The sequence below is a fragment of the Saccoglossus kowalevskii genome, chromosome 21 (assembly GCF_978046115.1).
Source record: "Saccoglossus kowalevskii chromosome 21, keSacKowa6.1, whole genome shotgun sequence".
Taxonomy (NCBI): domain Eukaryota; kingdom Metazoa; phylum Hemichordata; class Enteropneusta; family Harrimaniidae; genus Saccoglossus; species Saccoglossus kowalevskii.
Genome location: NC_140661.1, coordinates 21,216,105 through 21,238,622, shown reverse-complemented (window position 1 = coordinate 21,238,622; position 22,518 = coordinate 21,216,105). Strand labels below are relative to the sequence as shown.

At 35.3% G+C, this 22,518-nt stretch overlaps 1 protein-coding gene across 2 annotated transcripts; it reads right to left on the bottom strand.

The window, feature by feature from the left end:
* Positions 1-1,335: 1,335 nt before the first annotated feature.
* LOC100373336 (IQ calmodulin-binding motif-containing protein 1-like) lies at positions 1,336-22,434 on the bottom strand. Of its 2 annotated transcripts, none has more exons than XM_085495354.1 (12): positions 22,226-22,434; positions 19,045-19,207; positions 18,166-18,392; positions 15,772-15,871; positions 14,755-14,925; positions 8,385-8,493; positions 8,142-8,251; positions 7,532-7,674; positions 6,244-6,392; positions 4,504-4,635; positions 3,405-3,561; positions 1,336-1,786 (listed from the first exon to the last, which is right to left on the bottom strand). In XM_085495354.1, the coding sequence occupies exons 1-12, from the start codon at positions 22,326-22,328 to the stop codon at positions 1,584-1,586; spliced, it is 1,767 nt and encodes a 588-aa protein (XP_085351480.1). In that variant the 5' UTR covers positions 22,329-22,434; the 3' UTR covers positions 1,336-1,583. The 2 variants fall into 2 exon arrangements, with proteins under 2 accessions (XP_085351480.1, XP_085351481.1); XM_085495355.1 differs by lacking the exon at positions 22,226-22,434 and adding an exon at positions 19,291-19,311.
* Between the last annotated feature and the right edge of the window lie 84 nt (positions 22,435-22,518).

Below are 22,518 nucleotides of genomic sequence, written 5' to 3'. Positions count from 1 at the left end.
AATTGCTTTGATATTACATATATAGGTACTACTTGTCGACCTTTCTCAGATTTGTTCATTTTGTAATGATATCTTCAATTCTCTAATTTTGGTGAATATTTTTGTAATTTTTGGTAAAAAGTGATATTTTCGACTTCTTGTTGAAAACCGCAAGTCCAATTGCTTTGATATTACATATATAGGTACTACATGTGGACCTCTCTCAGATTTGTTCATTTCATAATGATATCTTTAATTCTCTAATTTTGATGAATATTTTTGTAATTTTTGGTAAAAAGTGATATTTTCGACTTCTGGTTGAAAACCGCAAGTCCAATTGCTTTGATATATTATACATATAGGTACTACATGTGGACCTCTCTCAGATTTGTTAATTTTCTAATGATATCTTCTGTTCTTTAATTGCCATGTGCATTGCTAACAGCGGAGCTATCTCAGCCGACAGGCTGCTTGTTATTTCATTTTTTGTTGGATGGGCAAATACAGCATTGGAACGATTTGGAGAGCAAAATACAAAAATCATGAAATTTAATAAAGTATATGGTAAAATTAAATATTAGACTGCAGAACTAAAGAAACATTTGATGAATTACAAAATAATAAATAAAGAATATAAAACAGGTTTATTAATTTAAAGCAATTCACATTATATACAAATAATTTACATGAAAATGCAATAAACCATTTTATTTTTGTCGCCATCAATATTTGCTATTTTGAAAGCATTACTAAGGGTAAAATGTTGTGAAAGTCATCAATCTTGAATTAAATCTTTATAGCTACAAAATTTCATTTTTATTACAAGATTTACAAAATATGTGAACATTTGTTTGTCACAAAACAGTTTATGATAATTCAAAATTTTTTAACTAAACAAAGCGCCCTGTTCGATATGGGACTCATAGCGACGTATACAACGTGTGTAAAATACATTGTTTATTTACATGAAATTCAAACACGCGCTGCGCGACGACCACCGCGCTTTAAACCTCTCACTGACCCTTGACCCATGTAAGCATCATGGGGGTTTTGGATTCAGAATAGTTCTTAAGAAATCATAACAATCAAAATCTTGAAAATGAATTTTTAAAATAAAATAAAGTAGTCATGTGTTATTGTATCAATAAAAATTATGTTTGATTAGGTGATTAGACACCATAACTTCAGTGTACACCAGATTTAGTGTTCTTATATATTCAAGAATTTGTTGCCATAGTAACTGATTTAATCATTTTTTTAATAGAGATCGCAGTAATTAGTTGGTGCAAAATTTTATAATTTTTCTATAATTTTTTTTCTTCTTAATTTTGAATTAAATGAATATCTTGACCAAAATTTTTAAAATACAATTATGCAAATTTATTTTATCATTCAAAGAGCTAAACAGCAAGTACTTTAAACCGTTTCATTTTAACTGCTATCACGATTTTAGGATTTTATGGCATTTGTGCAGACAAAAATTTTACGAAAGTCACTGACACACTTTACTGACTCACGAAATGTTGTCTCACACAAAATTGAAGCAGTATACAGTATCTTTTTGATATACAGTATCTTTTTGATATACAGTATCTTTTTGATATTTAGAATACTTTAAAATCATATTCTTCTTCTTGGAATATTTCATTGTCCGGTAAATCATGCTCGTCTAATTTCTTCCACCATGGTTGCTGTAATCTTTTAACAGTTGCATTGTGATTCTCTTTGGCTTTCGTTGCTATCGGCAATGATCTACTCATATACATGAAAAGGTCTCTTTCGGTGGCATCCTTCACTTTGGGTGAATCTGAAATAACAATCGAATAACAATATTTTCATCCATTTAAATCTAATTTGCATTGATTTAAGTTATGCCATTATCACCTCATGAATATGCACGAGGTAGTTGTTTGATTTATATTACCTCATGAATATGCATGAGGTAGTTGTTTGATTTATATTACCTCATGAATATGCATGAGGTTGTTGGATTCATATCACCTCATCCAAATTTATTTTCACTTTTTTCTTATAATTTTCAATATTTCTCGAAATGAACCCTAATTTTGGAGCCAACAGACAAAATATGAGTCAATTTTCGGTTTTTACTCAAAAAATTGGCTATTTTTGTCCCAATCCTCAAAAAGAAGGTGCAGGCTATAAACGGGACGGGACTATTTCGCGAATTTGTGATGAAAAGAGATAACTGGTGGTGAAAAGGTTAACACTGTACAGCTTCTATTATGGTAGCGTCTGTTTTATTTTTAATAAGATCTTGTGGTCAATGCTATAAAAGAATTTTTATGGATCAACATTACTGAATTGTTATTTATTCTTGTTTTCTATAAAATGTGACATATCTACTTACTACAAGTGAACTAGGGTCCCCTAACTCAGTCTAAATTTTTGCATTTTAAAATTGTTTCTACAGTGAGGTACATACACCACTATGAAGAAATTACTGAAATCGTTTCACCATGGAAACAAGCTATATTATCTTATGTTCTTGATATCACCAACAAAATTGAAGTAATTTTATTTTATTTTAGTTATGAGCTGACTGGCTACCCTGAGAACGTGGCTGCACATCCACAGATTGTCGAGTTGTTGAGCAGGTGCTTATTTGCATACTAGATGAATGGGAAAGCAAGGTACTACCCGGTAATATAAATCATTTTCAGTGAAAATTGAAAGGTAAAAATTATTGAAACACTGGTTTATTTCATAAACAATTTTACCTCAAACAAAAACTAATACTTTTGGTTTGTAAAAATTTAAAACATATCTGCATATATTTTAGTGCTCATCACAGCTTTAGACATAATTAACTTTTGTTGTTTTTGTTTCAAATGTTTTTTTTCTACATATATTATTATGCATTTATACAATTTCTCTTGCCTTAGATATATCGAGAGCAAATTTGATCAGCTCTTAAGAAATATTTTTATTCATAAAGGGATTTTTTTATTTTTTTTAGTTTTATCCTGTTGATTTTCGGAATAAATGAAATAAAAAAATAAAAATAAAATAAAACATGGCACTATGGTATTTGTGTCTATCCTCTGGGGCTAACATCTGGGCATTTTCACCGCATGGCAACCATCACGGTGAAAACAAAGGTCGAAAACTCAGAAAACGGTACTTTGGGATGGTTGTTGAGACTCTCCTGAACACTGTAACAAGATTACCCCTGCGTGTGTAACGCATATAAATTTGATTGTTCAGGATTACTTCAAAGTTGAGTTCCTGTTGTTTTCTTGAATTTCACTGGTTCTTCGTTTGGCATTCCACATTCCTCAGCAGCGCGCGCAGAGCCCATATAAATACGTGGTACAGTGGTGCGCATCTTAGCAACGTGGAACGTCTTGTGACGTAGCTCTGCCCCCCGAGGATATGGTGAAATATGGGGTACAAAAATCACTCACTTGTAAATATATCAGCATCAGATTTCAGTTGGGCTAACAAGGCTTCCCTTCTTTGTTCCGTTTTCCGTGTGATGCGACTCAACATCAAATGTCTCGTCAGCATGGCTTGTGCTTTTTCATGTAGCTCCTTTACTTCATCCATGTTTTTACACTGGGACTGAAACAAAGAGTAGTCAGTTATCGGTTTTATATATGATGTACAAGTGGCAGGATGACTGCTATGACTGATATACTTCAACACTTTTGTTTTGGATTACGGAGTTTGTTCTATTGACAGAGGTATGTCTATGGTCAAAATATGTCATATTGTAATGATCCAGTATACAATATTGTATTTGCTCTATTAGTAGTAGATGCACTTGTAAATGAAAAGAAGTGAGACAAAATAGTTAAAACAAGCAGCCTGTCGGCTGAGATAGCTCCGCTGTTAGCAATGCACATTTCAATAAAAGAACAGAAGATATCATTAGAAAATGAACAATATGCATAGTATCAATGCAATGGGACTTGCTGTTTTCAACAAGAATTCAAAAATATCACTTTTCACCAAAAATGACAAAAATATTCAACAAAATTAGAGAATTTAAGATATCATCATGAAATGAACAAATCTGAGAGAGGTCTACCCAAGGTACATATACACCAAGTATCAAAGCATTCAGGCTTGTAGTTTTCAAGAAGAAGTCGAAAAAGTAAAACATTGACACGGACGACGGGCGACAATGGACAATCACTCATATGATACTGGTAAGCTCCGCTCGACAAAGTCGACAGCGGAGCTAATAAAACAGACTTCAATAATCTAGCATACAAGGCAATCATGGATTCATGTACACTTCTATTAGAGATGCACTTCTAATAGAGCGAATACGGTATTATCTGTTGGTAAGTGGCTGCTACCAATGTACGACAACCTCTCGTACTGAATACCGTTGTAAATGTAGTACCGGTAAGTAACATCTGTGCTTTTGATGCTGGTATAAATAAGTCAATAACCAAGTGTGTAGCATTTTTCTTCAAATGGAATATATTCACAAACAAACTCACTTGACATTTAAACAAAAGTTTTCTATATTCTACCTCTAGAGGGGGTACTTACAGGATGTTCTTCTCTTCTCTCATTTATCATCTGCTGTATTTCAACTCGTCGTTCGTCTGTCAACCCTGGTGGCGCTCTCCACGCTATCACTTCATTTTTCTTGGCGTCAATCTTCGCTAGAAACTTACGAACCTGTGAAAATGAATTATTGGCAACTGTTTCAATAGCATTTCTTTCAAATATGAACATAAGGTTTCGTAATTCCACCTAACTATTTTGTAGATTTTATGGCTTCTAAAATTTCAACCGATCACTGAATGGTGCTGTTTTTAGTTCTCTAAAATGTTGTCGACCTCAGATTTGTATTCTTGGATCAATCGTTCAACTCTAATTTAGGCTTCACCGGTAATTAATAAAATTGTTGAACTGACAGTATGCAGTGTTACATCATGCAAACGATCACCTACTACCAAACACACACACACAAATTTAATTTCTGAAGTTCTCATAGCATTGCTTATTGTTCAGTCATGGTTTCATACAAAAAATATTATCTCTTTGGTTTGCTATGAAATATATGTGAACTTCAAGTCTGTTTTATCATGAAAGCATGTATTAGAACACACGATTGATTCTGTACAAATGATCTACCATGGTGTCCTTTCACCTGATCAGAATGCCATTAACCAATCAGAATACCACATGATACTACTGACATATTCCGAGACTTGACAAATGCAAAGAATGCATCCCGGGAGTTAATTTTATTATTATAGATGTTGAAGTATGATGACCTGTTGGTGTTGATTTCGCTGCCTTAGTGAGTGAGTACTGAGGGAATTTCATGATGATAACAAATGAAATGTATTTTACTTATTAGCACTGTACAAATGTATGTCTGGTATTCATAATCTTTGGGGGGGCATGACTATCGCAAATGAAATTTTGCTTTCCGGGAACAAATGATTCACCATGTATGCGAGCTTCTTGTAATTAATGATTTTTACTCTGTATTCTAAAAATTCAACCGATTTAAACAAATCATTATTTAAAACTGGTACTCATCTTAAAGCGGGGGAGTCGTCACCTGCGCATACATCAGATGGCCATAGTGTGTCATTGTTTACAAACAAGCGTCTACCCATGAGCTTTTGCGATTTTAGCGTGTGTTGTTATCGTTGCTTGGAACTCAATTCCGGTCTGTGCGCAGGTAACCACCCTTTTGCTTTAAAAAACCCACCAATTGACATGACAACTTCAAGTGATTATATTCAGAGGGACAGGAAAAGGTATGGGTAGTTGCTAAGTTAGACAAATTTACATTTGATTCTAGGTTGCCTCAGACCTTAAACAGTGTAAGTTCACTCAAACTAAATGGCAAAAAGATTAAAGAGAGTCATCATTGAAATTCTGAAGGAGGGCTATTCTGAATATTAATCAAAAGTCTGGTGTGCATCGCAGACCAATTTCAATGGAAAATGTTTCATATCAAATTTTGATTTTGTGATAGAGCAATCTTCAGATCAGAAATATCAACCAGAGTCACTTGATCTGCAAACTCTATCACAAAATAATTTATGGACATTTTTGGTAATTCTTCAACAAAAAGTTTCTGATAACTATTGCATAAGGTATACATAATATATGAAATACAGTTTCAAGGGTGGGGTGGCAGGTGGAGATTGGCTCATCACTCCAAGGTTTATACACACAATAGAACCAGCATTACCTTTGCTAACACAAACGATATTACCAAAATTTGAATATGACTTTGAAAAGTAACTAATGTCAGACACTTACAGCCCGTTGTATAGCTATAGCTGCTCTGACTTGCTGAGCAGTTGCTTTCGTCATTCCATATCTTTTCCTGGCAAGAACTCCTTTCCATATGGCTTGGATTTTTATGGCTGCATGAATTTGTGCCAATTCAAGGTGTTTGTTGACTTCACCTGTAATTATTAAGATCAAAAAACAAATCAGATAAAGAATTTCAAAACGGCTGTCCATCACGCAATGACCTCAAATAAGCTTTGTGTATGCACGGCACATATTACAGTATATGCAAATTATATTGCACAAAGTTGTCTGTATCACTAATTAAGAAGATTTGAATGGTTGAACTTGAGTAAAGCCGTTCTATCAACATGCGTACAATACTAAAACAAGCCTGGTCAAAAATTTTAAAAATCAACGTAATTAAGAAAATTAGCTTCAATATGCATCCAGCCTTTACAGACATGTGTGAGAGTGTGATATATGATTGCTATGACAATGACCATATCTTCCATATCATTTTCTAATGTTTATTATTATTTTTTTTTATACTTTTGAGCCAGAGACTGACACATCACTTTGTAATTTATTTAAAAATTACAAGTGTTTTCCACAGAAATCATTTTCCATATTTAGGACCACTTAACAGGGCATTTTGGCAAGTTGAACTTTTGAGGGTCTATGACAGAGTATGTGACTGTTAACAAAATCCAACACATTCAAATTATCCATTTTATTCAAACATTTTGACCAAAATTATGTCTATTTGATCAAAAAATAACAAAGATATTCAAGAAAAATACAAGTGAAACCAATTTTTTTGGCAGGAAAATTATGACATTCAAAGGCTAATATGCTATCCTAGTGTCAAAACTTTATCTTGTGTTTCACCAGTTGCATCTGTCAGTGAATAAATCTAGATCTGTGGCTTTGAACTTCCTTTAATTACGCTACTGGTGATTGGTCACTTTAAGAATTTATATAATTTTAGATTTAAAAAGATGTTTGACATAATTTGTTACAGTTTATTCCAAATTTTGAAAAGAAAACTAGCAAATAAAAGAGGTCTTTCATAGTACACCCTAAGGCCTCCAAGATGAAATGATACACACACAAAACTGATGGAGTTTATCATACCTAGTTTATGGACAGCTATATTTGATCAACAATGTTCAAGTAGAGGTGTATATTTCGATAATACAATTATAGGAATCATTGTCTGCTGCCATCAAATTGTACACCTCTATTTACATGCTAGCCTAACATAAGTAAAAGGAATGTAGTCGTTCTAATGAGGGTATGGCTGTGTACGTACTTGGGTGCATGGCTGCTATCATGTTGAGTTGTTTTTGTCGTGTTTCACGGATCTTCTTCTGATGAGCCACCAGCAACTGATGTTGCAATTCACGTTCTATTCTTTTATCTTCTAATTGTTTCTGTTTGTTTACTTGATGTACTCTGAAAAAGAACAAAATTTTTTATCCCAACTTTCTATAATTTTGATGTTAAAAAAAGCTGGAAATGTACATTCCTTACAAGTTTCAGTCAAATTTTTTGAAGATTTAGTTTACAGATCAGAAAGGACCAAGATAGACTTAAACATGACTACTTTTTATAAAATGGTAACAGAACTAGACAATGGCAGTGAAATTTCAATGGTTGGCATACCTCCTTTCCATAACACATACATATCATTATGATGAATAAATAACAAGAAAACTGTCATTAGTCGTTAACAAAATATCCATTGTCAAGGTGATATAAAACCAGACAAAGAAGAGCCATCATGATATCTATGAAAACAAAATCTCATGAATTATTGTCTGAAGTGCGATTTTTAGTGAAAATTACTACACATTGCTATGGACACTGCAAGCCCTTCTTTTCATCCACCCTTTGAGATCACTGTAGAATACCGGGCTCACCTAAAACTTCTCTGAAATGTCTTTATGCCTCTATCAGCTTTCTTTAATTTTTTTCTAGTGATAAATCCTTTGTAGATGGCTTGGATGGTGGTAGCTGCTCGATGCAATCTCTATAAAATATACAAATATTACTCTGTTATAACCAGTAGTTGAAAACAGGTTAAAAACAATTGAGTATTTTGTCACGGTCATATTCTACTACTAATCATAATTATTCATCTTAATTTTTATTTATTTTTTTACCTGCATTTCAGCCTCTGCAGCAGATCCAGCGTCCAGTAACATTAGCAATTTTTGTAGATCTCTACCAAAACCTTTTCCGGTCCATTTACTCAGCAATGGACGCAAGCCTCTGAAAAATAATTTGATTGTCATATTTACAATAAACATCATGTGACCGAGTTGTACCTGGTATAGAGTACTACCATCAGCTGATGTATAACAGTCATAAAAGCCCATCATACAGTAGCAGTGAGGGACTTCCGCGATTGCGTCTATTGTTACTAACCGGTAGTCGATCAGCTGGCGCCCAATTAACTGACAAATACGACAAAGACAAATACAAATACGGTACTTATATCTGGTGTATAGTGATTCTATTATTGATTGGTGTATATCAGTCATGTGATCTATCATGTGACTTACTTATATCTGGTGTACAGTAATTCTATCAGTGGCTGGTGTATATCAGTCATGTGACTTACTTATATCTGGTATACAGTAATTCTATCAGTGGCTGGTGTATATCAGTCATGTGACTTACTTATATCTGGTGTACAGTAATTCTATCAGTGGCTGGTGTATATCAGTCATGTGACTTACTTATATCTGGTGTACAGTAATTCTATCAGTGGCTGGTGTATATCAGTCATCTGACTTACTTATATCTGGTGTACAGTAATTCTATCAGTGGCTGGTGTATATCAGACATGCAACTTGTCATGCGACTTATCATGTGACTTACTTATATCTGGTGTACAGTAATTCTATCAGTGGCTGGTGTATATCAGTCATGTGACTTACTTATATCTGGTATACAGTAATTCTATCATTGGCTGGTGTATATCAGTCATGTGACTTATCATGTGACTTACTTATATCTGGTGTACAGTAATTCTATCAGTGGCTGGTGTATATCAGTCATGTGACTTACTTATATCTGGTGTGCAGTAATTCTATCAGTGGCTGGTGTATATCAGTCAAGTGACTTACTTATATCTGGTATACAGTAATTCTATCAGTGGCTGGTGTATACCAGTCATGTGACTTACTTATATCTGGTGTACAGTAATGCTATCAGTGGCTGGTGTATATCAGTCATGCGACTTATCATGTGACTTACTTATATCTGATGTACAGTAATTCTATCAGTGGCTGGTGTATATCAATCATGTGACTTACTTATATCTGGTGTACAGTAATTCTATCAGTGGCTGGTGTATATCAGTCATGTGACTTACTTATATCTGGTATACAGTAATTCTATCAGTGGCTGGTGTATATCAGTCATGTGACTTACTTATATCTGGTGTACAGTAATTCTATCAGTGGCTGGTGTATATCAGTCATGTGACTTACTTATATCTGGTGTACAGTAATTCTATCAGTGGCTGGTGTATATCAGTCATGTGACTTACTTATATCTGGTGTACAGTAATTCTATCAGTGGCTGGTGTATATCAGTCATGCAACTTGTCATGCGACTTATCATGTGACTTACTTATATCTGGTGTACAGTAATTCTATCAGTGGCTGGTGTATATCAGTCATGTGACTTACTTATATCTGGTATACAGTAATTCTATCATTGGCTGGTGTATATCAGTCATGTGACTTATCATGTGACTTACTTATATCTGGTGTACAGTAATTCTATCAGTGGCTGGTGTATATCAGTCATGTGACTTACTTATATCTGGTGTGCAGTAATTCTATCAGTGGCTGGTGTATATCAGTCAAGTGACTTACTTATATCTGGTATACAGTAATTCTATCAGTGGCTGGTGTATATCAGTCATGTGACTTACTTATATCTGGTGTACAGTAATTCTATCAGTGGCTGGTGTATATCAGTCATGCGACTTATCATGTGACTTACTTATATCTGATGTACAGTAATTCTATCAGTGGCTGGTGTATATCAATCATGTGACTTACTTATATCTGGTGTACAGTAATTCTATCATTGGCTGGTGTATATCAGTCATGTGACTTACTTATATCTGGTGTACAGTAATTCTATCAGTGGCTGGTGTATATCAATCATGTGACTTACTTATATCTGGTGTACAGTAATTCTATCAGTGGCTGGTGTATATCAGTCATGTGACTTACTTATATCTGGTATACAGTAATTCTATCAGTGGCTGGTGTATATCAATCATGTGACTTACTTATATCTGGTGTACAGTAATTCTATCATTGGCTGGTGTATATCAGTCATGTGACTTACTTATATCTGGTGTACAGTAATTCTATCAGTGGCTGGTGTATATCAATCACGTGACTTACTTATATCTGGTGTACAGTAATTCTATCAGTGGCTGGTGTATATCAGTCATCTGACTTACTTATATCTGGTGTACAGTAATTCTATCAGTGGCTGGTGTATATCAGTCATGCGACTTATCATGTGACTTACTTATATCTGGTGTACAGTAATTCTATCAGTGGCTGGTGTATATCAGTCATGTGACTTACTTATATCTGGTGTGCAGTAATTCTATCAGTGGCTGGTGTATATCAGTCATGTGACTTACTTATATCTGGTATACAGTAATTCTATCAGTGGCTGGTGTATATCAGTCATGTGACTTACTTATATCTGGTATACAGTAATTCTATCAGTGGCTGGTGTATATCAGTCATGTGACTTACTTATATCTGGTATACAGTAATTCTATCAGTGGCTGGTGTATATCAGTCATGCGACTTATCATGTGACTTACTTATATCTGATGTACAGTAATTCTATCAGTGGCTGGTGTATATCAGTCATGTGACTTACTTATATCTGGTATACAGTAATTCTATCAGTGGCTGGTGTATATCAGTCATGTGACTTACTTATATCTGGTGTACAGTAATTCTATCAGTGGCTGGTGTATATCAGTCATGTGACTTACTTATATCTGGTGTACAGTAATTCTATCAGTGGCTGGTGTATATCAGTCATGTGACTTACTTATATCTGGTGTACAGTAATTCTATCAGTGGCTGGTGTATATCAGTCATGTGACTTACTTATATCTGGTGTACAGTAATTCTATCAGTGGCTGGTGTATATCAGACATGCAACTTGTCATGCGACTTATCATGTGACTTACTTATATCTGGTGTACAGTAATTCTATCAGTGGCTGGTGTATATCAGTCATGTGACTTACTTATATCTGGTATACAGTAATTCTATCATTGGCTGGTGTATATCAGTCATGTGACTTATCATGTGACTTACTTATATCTGGTGTACAGTAATTCTATCAGTGGCTGGTGTATATCAGTCATGTGACTTACTTATATCTGGTGTGCAGTAATTCTATCAGTGGCTGGTGTATATCAGTCAAGTGACTTACTTATATCTGGTATACAGTAATTCTATCAGTGGCTGGTGTATATCAGTCATGTGACTTACTTATATCTGGTGTACAGTAATGCTATCAGTGGCTGGTGTATATCAGTCATGCGACTTATCATGTGACTTACTTATATCTGATGTACAGTAATTCTATCAGTGGCTGGTGTATATCAATCATGTGACTTACTTATATCTGGTGTACAGTAATTCTATCAGTGGCTGGTGTATATCAGTCATGTGACTTACTTATATCTGGTATACAGTAATTCTATCAGTGGCTGGTGTATATCAGTCATGTGACTTACTTATATCTGGTGTACAGTAATTCTATCAGTGGCTGGTGTATATCAGTCATGTGACTTACTTATATCTGGTGTACAGTAATTCTATCAGTGGCTGGTGTATATCAGTCATGTGACTTACTTATATCTGGTGTACAGTAATTCTATCAGTGGCTGGTGTATATCAGTCATGCAACTTGTCATGCGACTTATCATGTGACTTACTTATATCTGGTGTACAGTAATTCTATCAGTGGCTGGTGTATATCAGTCATGTGACTTACTTATATCTGGTATACAGTAATTCTATCATTGGCGGGTGTATATCAGTCATGTGACTTATCATGTGACTTACTTATATCTGGTGTACAGTAATTCTATCAGTGGCTGGTGTATATCAGTCATGTGACTTACTTATATCTGGTGTGCAGTAATTCTATCAGTGGCTGGTGTATATCAGTCAAGTGACTTACTTATAGCTGGTATACAGTAATTCTATCAGTGGCTGGTGTATATCAGTCATGTGACTTACTTATATCTGGTGTACAGTAATTCTATCAGTGGCTGGTGTATATCAGTCATGCGACTTATCATGTGACTTACTTATATCTGATGTACAGTAATTCTATCAGAGGCTGGTGTATATCAATCATGTGACTTACTTATATCTGGTGTACAGTAATTCTATCATTGGCTGGTGTATATCAGTCATGTGACTTACTTATATCTGGTGTACAGTAATTCTATCAGTGGCTGGTGTATATCAATCATGTGACTTACTTATATCTGGTGTACAGTAATTCTATCAGTGGCTGGTGTATATCAGTCATGTGACTTACTTATATCTGGTATACAGTAATTCTATCAGTGGCTGGTGTATATCAATCATGTGACTTACTTATATCTGGTGTACAGTAATTCTATCATTGGCTGGTGTATATCAGTCATGTGACTTACTTATATCTGGTGTACAGTAATTCTATCAGTGGCTGGTGTATATCAATCACGTGACTTACTTATATCTGGTGTACAGTAATTCTATCAGTGGCTGGTGTATATCAGTCATGTGACTTACTTATATCTGGTGTACAGTAATTCTATCAGTGGCTGGTGTATATCAGTCATGCGACTTATCATGTGACTTACTTATATCTGGTGTACAGTAATTCTATCAGTGGCTGGTGTATATCAGTCATGTGACTTACTTATATCTGGTGTGCAGTAATTCTATCAGTGGCTGGTGTATATCAGTCATGTGACTTACTTATATCTGGTATACAGTAATTCTATCAGTGGCTGGTGTATATCAGTCATGTGACTTACTTATATCTGGTATACAGTAATTCTATCAGTGGCTGGTGTATATCAGTCATGTGACTTACTTATATCTGGTATACAGTAATTCTATCAGTGGCTGGTGTATATCAGTCATGCGACTTATCATGTGACTTACTTATATCTGATGTACAGTAATTCTATCAGTGGCTGGTGTATATCAGTCATGTGACTTACTTATATCTGGTATACAGTAATTCTATCAGTGGCTGGTGTATATCAGTCATGCGACTTATCATGTGACTTATATCTGGTGTACAGTAATTCTATCAGTGGCTGGTGTATATCAGTCATGTGACTTACTTATATCTGGTGTACAGTAATTCTATCAGTGGCTGGTGTATATCAGTCATGTGACTTACTTATATCTGGTATACAGTAATTCTATCAGTGGCTGGTGTATATCAGTCATGTGACTTACTTATATCTGGTATACAGTAATTCTATCAGTGGCTGGTGTATATCAGTCATGTGACTTACTTATATCTGGTATACAGTAATTCTATCAGTGGCTGGTGTATATCAGTCATGTGACTTACTTATATCTGGTATACAGTAATTCTATCAGTGGCTGGTGTATATCAGTCATGTGACTTACTTATATCTGGTGTACAGTAATTCTATCAGTGGCTGGTGTATATCAGTCATGTGACTTACTTATATCTGGTGTACAGTAATTCTATCATTGGCTGGTGTATATCAGTCATGTGACTTATATCTGGTATACAGTAATTCTATCAGTGGCTGGTGTATATCAGTCATGTGGACTTACTTATATCTGGTGTACAGTAATTCTATCAGTGGCTGGTGTATATCAGTCATGTGACTTACTTATATCTGGTGTACAGTAATTCTATCATTGGCTGGTGTATATCAGTCATGTGACTTACTTATATCTGGTATACAGTAATTCTATCAGTGGCTGGTGTATATCAGTCATGTGACTTACATATATCTGGTATACAGTAATTCTATCAGTGGCTGGTGTATATCAGTCATGTGACTTACTTATATATGGTATACAGTAATTCTATCAGTGGCTGGTGTATATCAGTCATGTGACTTACTTATATCTGGTGTACAGTAATTCTATCAGTGGCTGGTGTATATCAGTCATGTGACTTACTTATATCTGGTATACAGTAATTCTATCAGTGGCTGGTGTATATCAGTCATGTGACTTACTTATATCTGGTGTACAGTAATTCTATCAGTGGCTGGTGTATATCAGTCATGTGACTTACTTATATCTGGTGTACAGTAATTCTATCAGTGGCTGGTGTATATCAGTCATGTGACTTACTTATATCTGGTGTACAGTAATTCTATCAGTGGCTGGTGTATATCAGTCATGTGACTTACTTATATCTGGTGTACAGTAATTCTATCAGTGGCTGGTGTATATCAGTCATGTGACTTACTTATATCTGGTGTACAGTAATTCTATCAGTGGCTGGTGTATATCAGCTATGGCCAATAAAGCCCTGGTAGCAGCAGCTCCAATATCAGCATCTGTAAATGCTGAAAGCTTATAGACAAGCTCATCTAGTAAACTGAACAATACTTTCTCATCCAATGAGTTGAGAACTTGCCTGGAATGTAAAGAAATCCATAATAGTGAAACTGTAAATTAAGAATCTAAGTTATTTTAAAAAATATGATTACCAGAAATGTCCTTTTAGATGCAAGTTCAAGCCAAATTGAAGATTATGGCATTTTTGACTTACTTTTATTATTATAAATTCATGCCATCAGGCCACTAAGGATGGACCAAAAATTGTGATCACTGAACAGTTTTTTGCAATATTTTAATGATTTATTAAAAAAAAATTAGAATTTTTGGTTTATATAAGCTTCTATTGGAGATTTAATTTTAGTAGAGACAATGACATAGTCCCCGTTGGAAATGTTATTCATGCCAAAAATAAAGTAATATGGACCAAAAGCATAGTTAGTAATTGAGAGTGAATTATTGGCTGGTCTAGTATGAGTATCATCTTCGTTCGAACAGGGACTAAAAATATGGTATACTACTGGAAAGTACAGCTCTAAACTCGTTTACCAAAATGCTCGCGTGGCTTTAATGCACGTTAACGCGATGTTAGCTTTGCTGCTGTTTACTTGACATATACAGTCTGTTTATCCTAGAATGTTACTCTGTGTACTGTATTTACTCTATGCACTGAAATGAATGCCTTAGATTCGTCTATATATGGTCAAATCAAGTTATATTTTAATGATCTGGTGTTTAATAAATGCAAATAACGATTTACAAGGATTAGATCCCCCGGAATCTCATGAGTTCTATGGTGTGTTTTTACCTGAAGCTAGGATTTTTCAAAAAAAAAAGTTGAAAAGACAAAACAAAATGGTGGTACAAACATAGTTGAACTAAAGCAGAGGAACCAGTATAGACTATTTGATATTATTTGACTTACATATTGGCTCTAATCATGGACTGAATGAGATACATCAGAGCAATGGATGTTTCTTTATCGTCTGTTATCATCATCTGCATCAAATAATTAGATCTGAGGACTAGAAACATAGAAACCAAACTTGACATAAATATTCCTTACGTATTTGTTCTATTGAGTCAAACTCAAAATCTTGAACTCTGTTCAAATAGAGTCTGGTTGAAACTCAGCAAGCGTGGCACGAGTCAAAATCGTTCTGTGTATGTTTTGATACTGTATGAATCACAATGGTGGCTTGAATACCAGCTCATAGCGTGTGCGCACACATCTGCAGAACATGCATCTCGTCTGCCATGTTTGGGTCAACAGATTGACGAATGAGAGTGTGATTTCAGCACAAGCCCAATAGATCCCAAGAGAATCCTGATGCGAGTCACATGTGATTAACATGAGCGTAACTGTTGTAATCCCTTTACAAACATGAAGAATTGATAATATTCAGCATGTGCCAAGAACATGTATCGTAAGGGACGACGACAAAAGATCGATGTCGGATAAAAAACTTAATTCTTTTAGTTTTTTTCCAAACCTCCCTACCCCCCACTGAAACTTAATTGATAAATATTGGTCATGGCGTCAGACTACCTTCACCATTAAATACAAATTGATAATCGGACAGTAGTATAGCATAGCAGTTGGTTGGGTGGGTGTAAAAAGATTTTACAAATGCACCTCATTTGATGCAGATTTACACTGTTTTTTTTTTCCCTTTTCGATTATTTCTGTCCATGATTGGATAGAAAAAAAAAAAACTACAAATACTCCAAGATTTTTTTGACTTCATTAAAAAATAAAATCGTTTTTGTAGGATGGAAACTTTTTGAGGTCAAAACCCCCCACCCCCAAACTAAAGGAAATAAGTTTTTTATCCGACATCGATCTTTTGACGTCGTCCCTTGTCGCATACGACTTGTTTACCACTCCCGTGTGACTGAGAATGTTCTAGAACCGTACTGTGTCTGGGTGGAATTTTTAGAAACTGGTTGAATAGGTAATAGGACACTGTAGGAGGCAATAGAAGGTAATGGAACATTCTAGAAATTTGTAGTAAGTTCCAGACTCATTATATATTTTTATTAGACGCATAAAATCCTTAGGAAAGGATAAAAAGGGTCTTACAGAAAGAAAATAAAAAAAAAAAAAAACTACAATCTAAAAAATAAAACAAAAAATAAAAACATTTCTAAAAAAAAAAAAAAAAAAACAAGTCAAAAACAAAAAAATACAATTTGCAGCCAATGGTGAATACAGAATATAGAATGAACACAGAATGTGGCCTAATACACTGATAGTTGTTGCTGTTTTGTTCCATTATGTATGCTGATGTAATGGTCTATTTATAAACAGTGTGAGTATATATAGGGGAGTTGTTCAGCACTGAGATCAGATCGGGGATCTCGTTGAATTGTATTGGAGTTTAAGTATCTAGTTATTGGAGTAGTGGAGTTTTACCGCGTTATTGTACTTGATGTTTGCAGAGAATAATAATACCAGTACCAGTTGAAACCTCATCTGTTGGCTCCGTGTTCGTATTTTATCATCGCCGCCAGGGACGTCTTTTTGTTACTGTTGCCATTTTGGTATTTGAACCATCACACCTGTACTATACCAATTACGGTAATATTACGTTGCGTGTGACATCCCTAAACGATGTTAGTGTCTACACCAATATACACACATGGCCTTCATGTGACATAGCAGCTGTAATCACCCACTCATTCAAAATTAAACACTATTGATTGGACAATGTTAAACAAACTCATTAACCTCCCCAGGTTTCTGCCTTTCACTGTACTGTAAAATGACTAATTTTCATTGGGTTTAATTTTCACTGATTTACCATTTCAGGCATATTAAGTGGGTTTTAAATTCACGGTTTCGTCATTTAGATAATGTGTTCTATGCTAAATTGTACATATTCACTGTGTTTTAATTTAGCGCATTTTCCAGTCAGCGAAATAAGCTAAATTAAAACCCAGTGAATAATTACCCCATTTACAGTATTTTGTAAATTTAGAACATCCAGACATGCAGGAGACAAGTTTCAATGTTTACTATGTCACAATTTTTATGATATATCCTTTCCTGTTAAACCTAAAGTGACATTATTTCTTTCTTTTTTTACATATTTTTCACATTTCTAAATTCCATTCCGTTGATGTTTGATATAATTGTTGAGTTAACATTAAAGGTTGTGAAAGGCCAAAATAAAAAAAAAAGGTTAAAAATGAGCCATGAACCTGGATCTCATCCTCAGTGAGGTGTGTGAGAGAGTCTGAGGCAGAACTTAGAATAATAAGTTTTTCATCCTAGGTTGGACTTTTGATGCAAAGGAATCAACTTTCCAATACTTACCATTGGTTGTTAGGAATGAATGTCCACCAGCTAGATATTTAATCTGATCAGTAATTTCATTAAAATTCTTTATCAAATCATCTTTCAATGCCAAGGTGTTTTCTGGTATCTTGATATATCTATGTTGTATGTTTCGACACATTATTAACAGTCTTTCTGTGATTTCAGGTAAAAACACACCATAGAACTCATGAGATTCCGGGGGATCTAATCCAACAGAAGCTTGACTGAAATATAAATATAAAAAAAATGCTTAATTTCATGCAATAATGATGTAAACTTAAACTTGAATAAATAAATATAGAAGTTCATGATTATAATTATCATGCACAATTTCTGGGACAACAGTGGATCAATAAAGTTCAGCTGGTCCCCGGATTAGGATTTAGAGTTAGATTAATTTTTGAGTGACTGAGTATTTTACTCATGATTTTTATAGATTTTGAAAAACAATACAAATCGTATTCATGTAGTATAAAAGGAAGACTGTCAATCCCTGGGATTGCACTAGGTAATCATGAGACACCATTGTGTATGTTGTTTACTCGGTAAACTCTTGTTTCCCATTGTATTTTAATCCAATAAGTGCATTTGCTGCAACTTCAGGCTTAACTAGAGGTGCTCATTCAAGAATATTTAAAAAAGTCCAACCAGTTTTAAAAGCATTATAATAATGTACCACTAAATTATATTCATATGGGTTGAACATTAGAAATTCTGGTATGCAACAACGGTTGAACTGTCGCAAAAATCAATTTTGATGCAATAGTTGCACTACATCATATTGTAGAAGGTAGTCTGCTGAGGGCTTTAAATTATACAGTTTTTTCCATATATTTGTAATATAATTCTGTGTGAATAACCGTAGAACAGACATACCATAGAATCTTTGTAAGTGCTGCTGCAGTGTTCCATTTTCCTGAGATTTGTGAGAAGTCTTGTTTCAAAGCAATAAGTACACTTTGTAGTAGTTCAAATTTCCATATATCAAGTTTAATGGCTTCAATCTTTGGTGATCCTGGCACAACGCTATCAAGTATGTCTGAAAAATTGAAACATAGCATTATGATCGTAAAATACTAATACATTATAATAAAATATTGTTGTAAAATAAAATTCTCTCACTTCTCATGTGTTGCAAATGAAATGAATTTAGGTTCCTTTATACTAAAAAGCGCCCCTAAGTCATTGGTTACCAGAACATGACGTTTTCATCTGAAGGTAACAAGTCATTGTCAATGACACGTCCCCGTTCCGTTCATATTTGAGTGACATATACATTCAAAGCAGATCATGACCGAAATGCACCTGCATATGTACAACACATTGTGCTAAATCTGAACAAAATCCATGCATGCATGACTGAGATCCGGTTCTGGAATTGTGAAAATACGTGATTTTGATGCATTTTCGGCCTTAAAATGGCCATCATTCCGCTATTGTTAAGCAGATCATGAAACAAATGCACATATCTATTTGTGACATGATGTACCATGTGTGTGTGAAGTTTGAACTTGATCAATCCAGACATGTCTTGGATACGGATCCAGAACTGAATTCTTTAACAAAATGGCCGCCAGTCGGCCATTGCGAACTTGATCCGGAAAAAAAAAAGACGTGCATCAAGGTCCTATTATGTTTAATGTATGTACCAAATTTGAACAAAATCCATCCATGCATAACTGAGATACGGGTCCGGAATGGTGAAAATGTGCGATTTCAATGCATTTTCGGCCTTAAAGCGGCCCCCATTTGGCTATCGTTAATGAGATCATGAAACAAATGCACATACATATTTGTGACATGATGTACCCTGTGTGTGTGAAGTTTGAACTTGATCAATCCAGACATGTCTCGGATACGGATCCAGAACTGAATTCTTTAAAACAATATGGCCGCCAGTCGGCTATTTCGAACTTGATCCGGAAAAAAAAATGACGTGCATCAAGGTCCTATTATGTTTAATGTATGTACCAAATTTGAATGAAATCCGTCCATGCATAACTGAGATCCGGGTCCGGAATGGTGAAAATATGCGATTTCAATGCATTTTCGGCCTTAAAGCGGCCGCCATTTGGCTATCGTTAATGAGATCATGAAACAAATGCACATACATATTTGTGACATGATGTACCTTGTGTGTGTGAAGTTTGAACTCGATCAATCCAAGCATGTCTCAGATACGGATCCAGAACTGAATTCTTTAAAACAAAATGGCCACCAGTCGGCCATTTCGAACCCGATCCAAAAAAAAAATGACGTGCATCAAGGTCCTATTATGTTTAATGTATGTACCAAATTTGAACAAAATCTGTCCATGCATAACTGAGATCCGGGTCCGGAATGGTGAAAATGTGCGATTTTGATGCATTTTCGGCCTTAATCGGATCATGAAAAAAATGCATGTGCATATGTCCCATATAATGTGTGATGTATGAGTGAAGTTTGAACTTAATCGGTCCATGCATGTTCGAGATACAGGTGATCACGGACGCACACAGGGCAAAACATAAGTCCCCGTTTTCGGACTGCGTCCGAACGGGGACTAAAAAAAGAAGGGCCCATTGTTAACTATTGCTTTTATTGTTATTAATTCAATATATTGATACATGCATGTGTGAGCTATTGCTGATATGTGCAGATTTCTTGTTAAATATGCACATACTATTTTGGCAACAATGCAAACACATTATTTCACAGCATTGGCCGCTGGGAATGACTCCATGATAAACAGCACCCACCAATGGCAGGCCTGTAACAAGTTCAGATGTGTTGAAATGCATAGCAAACCAGTCATAAACTTAGCAGGCAATGTTGCTGTTTTGGTGTTTGAAATAATATGGCAGTGTCAGTAAAATCTTATTCACTCTGTGATGCCAAGGTGTTATTTCTTTGCTTTACTTCCTATGTTAGCAACTAATATTGTAAAATCATTTATTTTTGTTGGCATTTAATTTCACTATTTTTATGTTTGAGCCTTTTCATTGGGTTTTAATTTCACAAATTTAGTAGAGAAATGTTCACATGGATTTAATTTAGCGAATTTTACTTATCAGCGAAATGAGCCAAATTGAAACCCAGGAAATAATTAGCAGGGTAATGCCTATACAGTATACACTTTAACTTTGTTTACTTATCCCAGATTTGCATTGTAGCTTACAGCAAGTTTCAGAAGTATTGGAGCAGCCAGTTTGCAAACTCGCTCGCAAATTGGCTAACTGCATGGATTTTGACTAAACAGTTGGCTTTCAAATCTTGCTGGCGCCGACTCGTAGTCGCGTCCACTCTGGGTGAGTCTATATTGCATTAGGGAACATGGAATGCTTTTACGTAGCCTGGTACATGTCTGGATTCCCCTGAATGATTTGCTTTGCGAGGCGTGATAATGTGAAAGTAGTTTCCCTGGTCAGCCTGAAAATGGCCAGAGAGCGATGGCGTACAAGTGATAATATGATAAATGTGATTAATCCACCGATATTTACTATATGGAGGTAATAGCCATCTTGAATACTGATTGAAACTAAATAAAGAGAAAAGTTGAGAAACAGTTGCCTACAAATCAGAGGAAAAATAAATTTCGTCGTTGGGTTAGCATTAAACCAACCACTAATAAAATTCATTCCTCGTGTTTGCATGGACAATCCCTGTATACGTACACCTCATTACACAAAGAAAATAGAACACTTTCCCTGGTAGATTTGAAAGTATGACGGCCCCTACTGTTATATAGATTCACCCAGAGTGGGCGTGACCACAGGACGGCGCCAGCGAGATTCAAAAGCCAACCTTTCAGTCAAAACCCAAGCAGTTAGCCAATTTGCTAGCGAGTTTGCAAATTGCCTGCCCCAATACTTCTGAGACTTGCTGTAAATTCTGGGTCCCGTCATGGAGGGGTGACTGCTGCAGCGTAATATTTTGCAGACCAGGATGATTCGCTTGAGAACAACCTCCGAATATAACCCATGCACTGATTTGTCTCACACATGATATAAATATTTCAGCAATACACAGTCACCGAGGGACTGTAGCAACCACAAAACTGAAGGCTGTGTATTCTTACTTTGTAGTCCAAGGAGTAAAATGGGTACGTTGCGGTCCGTGGTTTCAGCCACTTGTGCGGCAAGATCCGCAACTCTCTTGTCTTGAAATACATCGGATGCCATTATTAAACACTATTTATCCTTGTTACAAGACGTATGAGAAGCAGAAATGGCAAAAACACCCGTTTTCCACAGACGCAATGTACGTCCAGACTTGATTTTGTTTTGGAATTTGCGCTCTAAGTGTGACATTTGCAAACTGTGTACTCGTAGTTGAATCACCCCGGAACTTTAAAAATGAGACGCAGCTTAG

Bases quoted from the DNA above. Each gene is read 5' to 3' on its own strand.
- LOC100373336 (XM_085495354.1), bottom strand. From the start codon at position 22,328: ATGGCATCCGATGTATTTCAAGACAAGAGAGTTGCGGATCTTGCCGCA. The intron at 19,208-22,225 runs GTAAGAATACAC...TCAATTTTTCAG, and splicing joins TTTACTCCTTGGACTACAAA to ACATACTTGATAGCGTTGTG. The intron at 6,393-7,531 runs GTACGTACACAG...TAATAATTACAG, and splicing joins GATAGCAGCCATGCACCCAA to GTGAAGTCAACAAACACCTT.